General features: G+C 39.7%; 1 protein-coding gene across 2 annotated transcripts; it reads left to right on the top strand.

Annotated features, from left to right (window-relative positions):
• The first annotated feature begins 777 nt into the window (after positions 1-777).
• ccdc17 (coiled-coil domain containing 17) lies at positions 778-10,171 on the top strand. Of its 2 annotated transcripts, none has more exons than XM_078258117.1 (16): positions 778-960; positions 1,747-1,956; positions 4,239-4,367; positions 4,796-4,864; positions 5,184-5,307; positions 5,506-5,644; positions 6,021-6,128; positions 6,304-6,437; positions 6,724-6,846; positions 7,224-7,387; positions 7,540-7,619; positions 7,833-8,042; positions 8,585-8,720; positions 9,070-9,156; positions 9,332-9,442; positions 9,614-10,171. In XM_078258117.1, exons 2-16 carry the CDS (start codon positions 1,759-1,761, stop codon positions 9,677-9,679), a joined length of 1,878 nt encoding a protein of 625 aa, XP_078114243.1. In that variant the 5' UTR covers positions 778-960; positions 1,747-1,758; the 3' UTR covers positions 9,680-10,171. The 2 variants fall into 2 exon arrangements, with proteins under 2 accessions (XP_078114243.1, XP_078114244.1); XM_078258118.1 differs by having other exon boundaries at positions 7,227-7,387.
• Positions 10,172-10,432: the final 261 nt, after the last annotated feature.

Below are 10,432 nucleotides of genomic sequence, written 5' to 3' on the forward strand. Positions count from 1 at the left end.
GTATGAAATAGACTTTACAGCAGTAAAAGATTGTTAAGCGTTTGCAGCTGCACAAAATGTCCATACAAACTTCTCAAGCTATTCCTGCACCAACATCCACATCTCTGCTTCCCAGACATAGGCTCACTATGTACGATACAGTAAAAAAAACAAATATGTCTAAATACATGACTTCCCTTCTAAACCTTACCCACAATTCTGCCAAGCTCTTGTGCAGACAAATGGATTGGTTGGCACAGGTTAGAGTGCCTGCCTCCTGCACTTTTACTTGTCAGATCGGCTCTATCCTGACTCAATAATTACATTAAAATGTTTACATATCAAGTACATCTTTAGAGTTTGATCAGTAGATAATTCTGGGATAAATCTGTTGTTACTGCAGTACTGAAGTTGCCACAACCTTCAGTGTAACAGTAAAAGCTGCTGTCAGCAGGGGGCACCTTTTTTCACATTTTTATTGATGTATTCGGTGAAACAGTAGTGTGTATGAAGTGTGTATATGGAGTTCAACTGAAAATATATTATTGATATTTGGGAGTGTTCTTTTCAACACAAGCTGACTTAATATGAGCAGAAGTACATGACTACAATTAAGTTGAATTTGCCTGAAGTAGAAAACAGACCCACTCTGTTAAATAACGCTTCAGTTTGTTTACTGCTGAAATCAGAAATCGGGAGTGTCACATTTACATGTTGCAATGTAGATGAGCTGATTGCGTCATACTTTTGTGATGGGAGTGACTTGAGGGAGACACCGGTTTGCCTTTGAGATTGGAACACATCTATTAAGAGTCTCTATGAAGCAGTTGGATGTGAGAAAATCCTCTCAAAGGAACTGACCTGCTAAGAACTGTCCTTGTAGAGTCCTGTTCTAAAAACCTGTACAGCCAGACTATGCATTACACGGTCGTGATATGTGAACGCAGCATACTACAGAATGTGGATTACATGGTGACTCTGGTGAGTTTTGTCATTCAAGTATTGCTGTCTTTTTTTTTTCTTCAGTTTATTGTTTCTTGCACAGAGTTGTGACTGTGAGCATGAATATACTCACTGAGGTCATGTCCTTTTACCGTTGTTGCTTTGGAGCCATGACTTCCTCTACACAGCTGCAGTCAGTCTCACAGAGTGCTCACTCGAGGGTGAGAAGAAAATATCAGGCAGTCTGAGAATTAAAAAAAAAAAAGGCATGTTATGAATATTCAACTAGTAGAAGAAAACATATGGGCTGTGTTAGCTTAATGTGGTTAGAGAGATAGAAAGTGCAGAATCTGAGAGCTTTTTTTATGTTTGCTTCAGACAGGATCCCCAGTTTCCCTGTTAAAATAGGCTTCATTTGGGTTGGAAAGACATCACTTTTGACACATCCATATACAATATAAAATGAGATAACTTATAAAAATAGGCAGGGGCAATTGGTGGTATGTTTAGAAGAACTTATGGTGGCATGGTGACAGTTACCAACAAACATACAAGCCTCGGTAGTTAAGGAATAAACCAAACATGTTTGACAGCCTTTAAGCAGAACCGACCCTTCGATTTCATTTCGAATACTAAGAGGTAGTTTGTGTATTTATTTGGATAATACTCTTTGCAACAATATTTTTTGGGGGACCTAATATAGTTTTGTGTATTATTTCTACAGTATTTCAGTTTAAGGTTAGGCTATTTGTTTAATATTTAAACCAGACTTTATTTAAGCTTCCTGCAAACCTCCCCCCCCCCCCCCTACATGATAAACACCAGCTCTGAAACCAGATGGACAGGGAATTGATCTGCGGAGAATGTAACATGGTGTTTCGCTCCGCTGGGCTGCTTGAGAAACACAAAGCACTGTTCTGCATCGGGAGCGAGGTAAGACACCTTCGGGTGCAAAGACACAGCTCTGAACATCTCCTAGGAGACATACCTGGATGTGTGGACCCTAAACAGACAAGAATCTCTGATCTCATCCAGGTGAGTAAATGATACTGAAGGAGAGCAGCGTCTGAGCAGGTGGATTAGGTAAAAGACTGAAAATAAGGAGACAATGTATGTGATTAAAGTGGAGGGGTTAATTTAGCTAAAAATCTTTACACTGGTTACCTGATAGTTTTCGTATTGATTTTAAAAATTATTGTTTGTAAGGCACTATACGGCCTAGAACCAGACTACATCTCACAAATGCTTTTATTTGATGAACCAGGAAGACCCCTCAGATCCTCCAACTCTTCTCTTTTAGTTGTTCCACAAAGTAGAACTAAAACTTATGGTGATGCTGCTTTCAGCTACTATGCACCAGCCTACTATGGAACAGCCTGCCTGAGGATCTGAGAGGAGCTGGAAATATAAAAACCTTTAAACGGAGAATAAAAACCTACTTTTTCAGTCAGGCTTTCACATAGTGTCTTATAATTATAATTTTATTACAATTTTACTATCTTTTATTATTTTAAGTGTTTATATTTGTTTTAACGTGTTATAACTTCAATGATTTCAGTGTTTTATATGTTTAGATATATATATATATATAATGACAGTTATTGTCTTAATTATTTTATAACAATTAATACAGTTTTATATTATGATTGATATAACATTTTTTTCATCTCTTTATTTATGATTCAAAGGATTACAACAAGGTACAAACACAAACTGAAAATATTTTACATTTTAACCAAATTATTCCCACTTCCCCACCCTGCCCCAAATGTAGGTCCTAAAACAAGTAAGAAATGAATAAACATTAAAATTACTAATCCGTCAAGCAGAGTTAAGAGGTCCACACATAGTGTTTACAATGTATCAACCGTTTCCACATTATTATTTGACCCAGTGTCCATATTATTATAGAACTACAACATGTTTAAAACCTTAGTTATACCATGCTAAGGAATTACAGTTTACAAAAGAAGAAGAAAAAAAGATTAGGAGAAGGTAATAAGTACAAAATGTATGAGTCCAGGTGATCTAAGTAAGAGGTAGAGATTTTAAATGTTCCAGATAATGTATTATGGGGCCCCAGAAATCTTCAAATTTATCAGGCAAACCCCTCATGTCCAATTTAACCGTCTCAAGGCTGAGGAATAGCATGAGATCTTTGATCCATAGAACAACTGTGGGTGGGAGTGGTATTAATAATAGTATTCTTCTTCTTGCAAGAAGCGACGCAAAGACAACAATGTTTTTTACTCTTTTCCCAACTAACTGATGATCAGGCATAACTCCAAAAAGAGCTACTTCAACGCACGGTGCCAAGTTTAAGTTTAATGAGGTAGAAATACTTTTAAAAATGGTATTCCAGTATGCTTGCAAGCGATGGCAAGACCAGAACATGTGTGTCATATTTGCTGGAGATCTGTGGCACCTGTTGCAAGCATCTGTGATGGTCGGATAGAATTTAGAAAGTTTGGCATTTGTGTAATAGATACGGTGGAACACTTTGAATTGTATGAGCCCAAGCCTAGCACAAGACATGTTGTCATTCACTCTCTTAATAGCTTGCTGCCAGACTTCTTCAGAGATCGTATTATTTAGATCTTTTTCCCAGTCTTCCTTGATCTTAACAAGGGGGGATCTTGCCGTAGTAAGCAGTAGGTTATAGATCTGAGAAATAAGACTGGGTGTTCCTAAAATGAGATCTGATTGATATTATTTTAAATATTTAATTGTTTTTTAAATATATTTTATTCATTCCTATTCATCTTAGTGTGCATTGGTCTCTAAATCCATTTATTTATCTCTTATCAATTTATATATATTTTTCTCTTATTATTCTTTTTTCTTGTCTGATGTTTTTCAGTCACTGTTCAGCACTTTGAATTGCATTTTGTCATGTTTGAAAGGGGCAATATAAATAAAGATGGACTGATAAAAGAAATTGCTACATATATTGAAAGATCTCATGTTTCTTGCAGGAGATGCACATGGAACTTTATTATTTATATTTGTTAAAGGCTTTATAACATGAAGTCCAGAACTTCCCATAACGTTGAGAGTTGTTGTTGTAGTAGGGTCTCCTTGCCATGTTGATAGGTCAAAATATATAGATAATAGAGCTAACTAAAGACATAAATAAACTACACAGTTTGTGTGTACACTGTTTGCACTACAAATTATTTCAGACAGTTTTTTGCGTAATATTTGATGCTGGTGTATTGGACTGCATGGATGTACAGGTGTAATTGATAAACTGATTTAAGGAGCAATGAAGAAACGGATCCCGTGGGAAAACGCTGTATGTGTCTTTGTGTGTGCAGCTGAGAGGTCAACGGAGGAACATCACCAGGCGGACAAATGTCGATGCCAAACCAGCACCAGCGAGAGCAGAGGACAAACCAGCAACCAGTCAGACAGAGAGTGCTGCTCTGCAAGATCTCACACATGAGGTAAAACTGAACCTCTTCACCAGCCAACCAGCCTTCTTATGTCTACTGCATTTGAGCAATATAAACATCTAAAAAAAACACCATGACAAAACCCAGCAGGCCATAATTGTTTTACCTAAGATTCATAAGAACCCAACAGGGATGAAAGTGTCAGGGCAACATTTTGTAGTATACATGTTGATTTTGATTAAAGTCACTTTACCGAGCACTGCAGGTGCTTTCATGGCCTTTGATTACAAATTCATGTTTGCCTATCATTGTGTCAGTCAAGACACTTTGGAAGAACAACTTCAAAAAGGTGGTAAGTAAGTAGGGTATTATATAGACATACAGTCTATGAGTATCATAAACAAATGATTATCAAAGATACATTTTAAGCGTAAATATTAATGTGGAATACAAAACAATTTCTCTTTTCTGACTTTCAGTTTCACAAGTTGAGGATGTCCATTGAAGAAAATCTGCCAAAATGGTCAAAAGGGACCTCAGACACTGAGGTGGGTACTATGTTTCTTTTGTCTGTCTTTTTTTCTTATGCTGTCTTTTCTTTTCACCGCTTACTCATCTAGCCTTTCATTTTACAGTACCTTGTCAGCACTTTAAAGGATGGTGTTTTAAGTATGCACATTTTTTCTATATTGTTAAATCTCTTTGTAATAGTCCTCAGCCAGTGGTGTCAGAATGAGTTACAGGTCATTCTGTGAAGACGGCCACAAGACAAGAGTACAAAAATTCAATTTTTTTGCTCCAGGGTGTAACATGTTTAAGAACCAATGCTGTGCGTGAATCCATTCATTTATAAACATGGTTGTTTAGTCAAGTGGGCGTCAGCTGGGTCACAGTGAAAGACTGAAGGAGATGAGGGAAATGGCGATGCTCCACGAGCGCCAGCTAGCCCTGATACATGCTCACAACCAGCAGCTGGAGCAGCAGAGAGACGGTGAGAGACAGATACAATTAACCACTTGAGACCTTGAAAGCCAAATATCCTCTTCAGCCTTTGTGTAAGCTTCACGCTCAATGTTGATGTCAAAGATTGCTCTAAGACTGTGTGTGTGTGTGTGTGTGTGTGTGTGTGTGTGTGTGTGTGTGTGTGTGTGTGTGTGTGTGTGTGTGTGTGTGTGTGTGTGTGTGTCAGAGCTGGCCCATCAGGTGAGTGTCCTGTCTGAGCAGAGCAACACAACTCACCTGGAGAGTCTGTTGATGGAGCTCAGAGAGCAGGAGGAAAGAAACGAGGACACGCTGCAACAACTCGCTGAACATCTCCGTGCATCACAGTAATGTATATGTACATGTATATGTGTGTACTGATGTTAGTATAGTTAGCCATGAATACAACAAAGAGTTTTTTTTTTCCATATATGTATATGTCAGATATAGAATTCAAAAATAAATGACTGCTCCTGTGGTGCTTTGCCTCTAAGATGAATATTTAGTGAAATATGTTTGTTTTTTTCTTCTAGCTACAGGATGACTCAGATTCAGAGCATCAATTATGCATTTCATTAAGCCTGGGTAGCTCCTCATTGCAACATTTGTGGTAGAATAAATTACATTTCCTATTGTTTGGTGGATTATTGCTAGGAAACGTTCCACAAATGCCACAATATGATCTAATTTAGATGATATACTGTGTTTTTGTTTTCTTTTTAGTGTGCAAGAGGTCTCTGTACCCGCCGATCAGCCAGACCCACGCAAGAATAATCATGACAGCTACGAGCTCATTTCTTCCGCGGATGGCCCTCTCTCTACCCAGATAAAGTATGTACATACATCCTTCAAGAGGCATTTATTTAAAAACACTATTGGAAGGGGAAAAAAGTTTTTCCCATTTGTCTGGTTTGCCAAATTCAGTTTATTTACATGTGAATATGAATATTATTTTTCAATTGAGCTGCCTAGTTATACAAGGGTAAATCACATCTCTTTGTTGCAGAGCCCTGTGGCAGGCATACATGCAGTCAGGTGGGTCAGATCCAGCCATTGTGGCACAAATGATTGAGCTGCAGGCAGAAGCCCAAAGTCTGGAGAAAAACCAACCAGCGACAGCCGGCAAGGCCAAAAAGAAGAGTAAGAGTGAAGAACTGAATAACTGTCAACACAGCTGTGCACAGTGGAGAAAACTAATTTCCTCCACAAAGTCCAAGGTTATTAAATTCGGGTCCAACATTGGTTTTAACGTGATCAGTTTTAGCACGCTGAATGCAAAACACACACCCCAAATTGGAGTACTGTATAGCGGCAGCAAAGATTATTCTAATTCTTGGTAGGCCTACACACTCCAGACTAATGGCATACAACTGAAGGTAAATTACCTTTTGACTCTGAGCCACATCACGGTTGTCCTCGTCTCCAGGGGTGAAGCCTCGTCAGCGGGGTGTGAGCTGGGAGCTGCTGGCTGTGGAGCAGGAGAACCAGAGACTGGAGGAGGAGATCCTCAGGATCCAGCTGGTCAGAGAGCGACACCATAACTATGACGGTTGGAAAGTTCCCACAAATAAAAGCTCTTTTTTTATTTACCGTGAAAAGCGGCTGTTAGCTGTATGTAATGAGCTCAAATGAACTACAGTCCAAACACCATGCTGTGTTAACAAAAAAAATAGTTAAAATCAATCCCCCCCGACATTTTAGGTCTACAGGTTCATTTAAGGAATTAGAAAAGAAGCACAGAATCCTCCTACACCTTACCTACAGCCTTTTAATCATTTATTCTTACACCGTGCATTGTGATACATGAATTTATTTTGTCTAGGAATTTTGTGATTATTACGTATTGTGCAATATACTGAGCTGCGGACACTGTGTACCGAAAACAAAATGAGGGTGGGTGTCTTGTTGTGTTTGTATGCTCTCCAGCAGCAGTGAGGACTGAGCTTGAGCAGATTCAGAAGGAGAACCTTCTGCAGTTAGCCAGTTCACAGGCAGAGATGGAGAGAAGCAAAGAAGCTCCCAGGCCCAGGAGACAGCCTTCTCCACCTCCCCTCCAACCCAAGACTCGCATTCATGCACCTCTTTCACTGGTACATCAACACAGTAGCAGTCAAAAACAATTACATGACTCCAAAATAACACAGAACACAAGGACAACTCTGTTTTTTTTTTTTTAGCTCCAAGTAATTTGACAGTGTTGTCTGTGACATAGATTCAGATGCTATACCTCTGTGTCCCTCAGCTCCAGGCCAGATCCTTCTCCTCTCCACTGGGAAGATGCATGTTCCAGGACTCATTGGGTCCAGCCCCCTACGACCCTGCGTCAGTTATATTCAATATCAAATTTGAACTTATCTATACACACTGAGCTCTCATCATGCAGTTACTTGTATATTCAAATCCTCTCAAATAGCCCATAGTCACATTTAAGTAATAATAAAGTGTGTTTAAATCACATTAAATCATCTACTGATCTGTCAATGTTTTATCCCACTTAACTTTTCGTTAATTAAATTGAGTCCTCTGGTGTTGCAGAGCTGGTTTCGTGGTTTTTTACGATCTGGTGCTGGGAGTTGATGTCTCCCAGAGGGCACTGCGCCTGGTGGCAGCTCTCTACTCAGAGGGGGAGGAGGTGGGATCACCAACTCCGCTGCCCCCAGTCCAATGCCTGCCGGGACCGTCCCTGCCTTATGACCACACCCCTGGAAACTACGCCCTCCTGTCGGCCAGACAGCCTGTACCTAGGTAGGAGCAACGCCTAGAGAAGAAGAGCTGTTTATTATTATATACAGCAGAGATGTGACTCAAAATGTCTGAGGAAAAGACAACTGGAATTGGTAAATTATATGGAAAAGGTAAAAAAAATAAAATAAATAATAAGTTTTCTTCATTATAGCTTTCCCATGCTGGTAACCAAAAATGACAAAACACTACCCAAACTCCCATGCATGCCTCCTGTGGCTTAAGCTCAAGCATAGAGACAACCTGGCTCATAGAATTAAATCAGTACACTATTATTTCAAGTGGTAGAAGCATTCAAGTGCTTGCTCTTGCGGGGGAATAGTTGGGTATCTGTAAATTATAGTGGGGAGGTCTAGAGCCACTTTATCTGTAGTGTCCTGAGATAACTTCTATTATATCTACTTCTGTGATTTGACACTATAGATACAATTGAATTAAACTGAATGAAGAAGTGACGTTTCATTTCCGGAGAAGAGGGAATCAGGCCACCCTCATTATCACAAAAAAATATATCTAAAAATGTACATGAACCTTTCCCTCTGTAGGATCCAGCCATCAACCTCCCTCTCTCTAGTGGTGGAGGTGCAGGCAGCAAGATATCTGGATGTTGACGGCCAGGAGGTCTTCAAACTGGCATCCTGCGGCTGGACACGAATGGAACTCTTTGACCAATACAACCAGGTAGAAAAGTGTACAGTTATACAGTAAAAAGGGAGATGACAGAGAGTCAGGCCTGGCCTCCAATTTTTAGGACGATGCAGTTCAGTTGATATATTGTTTATTAATTAAAAAACAGTGGTGTATGAAGGCTGTGAGACTAAGTAACTTTACATTTCAAAATAAAATGTCTTCTGTGCCTACAGAGGTAATTTGTGAACTGAATGCACCATCTGGCAGCTTATCATTAATCTATCAGAGATTATCATGCAATCTAAAATCACAATTCTAGTTACAAGTCTCATTGCCACATGAGCGGATCCTCTGGTTTGTAGTCAATATAACGTGCTTAATATTTTCTCTTCACCAACAGCTCCGTAGTGGCCACTGGAGGGTACCAGTGCGCAGTCTGCCTATCAGACCCTCCTTATGCCTTGCCCAGCTCAACTCAGTACACCAGGTATAAAGACAAAGAGTTATTTTGGGATAACATCTGTAGGCAGTACTTGCTACATAAATCAGATGTTCTACTCAGGCAGAAGCTTAAATGGGGGTTTCAGGCTGATGCACCATTTTGATAGAGTGAAGCAAGGCAGTAAATTACTCACCTGACTGCATGTTTCTGTAAACCTAAGGTGGGCCACTTGGAGCTGTGTGTACGGTTGGTCAACGGACGAGATGGAGATGTTCAGACTCTGGCAAAGCCTGACCCGACCAGCACCAGTCACTATAAATACCCAGCTGTGGTAGGATGTTAAACATGGCCTTAATCAAAAATCTAATTTGAGTGTAACTATTGCAGTGGTTTTGTTATCAGCTATAAACAAATAATATTTCCTGTTCAAACCGTAATCCATTTGTGTGGACTTTATACATGCTTGAATGTGGTGCTGTTGGTATACCTTATCTCAATACAGGTGTCCGCACATCCTGCCAGAGTCCACGGAAATGCAGCTCTGCCAGTTTCAGTTCCGCAGAACTGAATGAACTCTCCTCTTTTGTCTCTCACTGACCAAGACCCTCCACCCACAGATGCCAGTCAGAGTTGAAGAGGACAAAAATGTTAAGCAGAAAACATCTCTACAATCAGGATGCAACATATGAACTGTTGTGGAAGTTCAAATGCAGGCTCCTTACTCCCCTCATCTTCTAAATACAATTACTTTCCTTGTTGCAGTTGAAATATGCAGAGGTCAACAGTAGAAGCTTAGTTATGCCATACGGGCATAGGTGTAATTTACAGGGGGTGTACAACCACTCAAACTATAAGACCTTTGCACCATAAATTGATGCAGAAAATGTGTTTGATGTGAAAAGGAGCTCTTAACCCTCCCAATTGTTGGGCCCAAAGTTATGCCCTTGCATACAGGTCTTATGACTGTAGCTGCATTGTTGGAAAACAGCACGAGGATCATTTTAACAATTTCCAATGTTGTTAAAACTGTACATTTTGACTTAAGTGCCTCAAATTGGTTTAAAAAAAAAAAAAAAGTCTAAAATGTCAGGATTCTTGAGTTCCAAAAGCCTAGTGTTTCTAAATGTCTTGTTCAACGAACAGCCCAAACTTAGTAATTAAGGCAAACCCCCATTCTGACCATTTTGTCTTATGCGATAAGTAGCAAAAACACGGTGTGTGCGCAAAACTCCGTGCCGATTTAATTTCTTCTAAATGGGAAGAACTGCAGTCAGCATCTAGGTTTGTCTCATCACGATGAGTTTCATTTCAAGTTCCCAGA

The sequence above is a fragment of the Sander vitreus genome, chromosome 9 (assembly GCF_031162955.1).
Source record: "Sander vitreus isolate 19-12246 chromosome 9, sanVit1, whole genome shotgun sequence".
In the NCBI taxonomy this organism is placed as follows: domain Eukaryota; kingdom Metazoa; phylum Chordata; class Actinopteri; order Perciformes; family Percidae; genus Sander; species Sander vitreus.

Excerpts from the sequence above, each read along its gene's own strand:
- ccdc17 (XM_078258117.1), top strand. The coding sequence starts at position 1,759 with ATGGACAGGGAATTGATCTGCGGAGAATGTAACATGGTGTTTCGCTCC. Across the intron at positions 5,645-6,020 it reads GAACATCTCCGTGCATCACA|TGTGCAAGAGGTCTCTGTAC; the intron begins GTAATGTATATG and ends TTTTCTTTTTAG. Across the intron at positions 9,157-9,331 it reads AGCTCAACTCAGTACACCAG|GTGGGCCACTTGGAGCTGTG; the intron begins GTATAAAGACAA and ends TGTAAACCTAAG.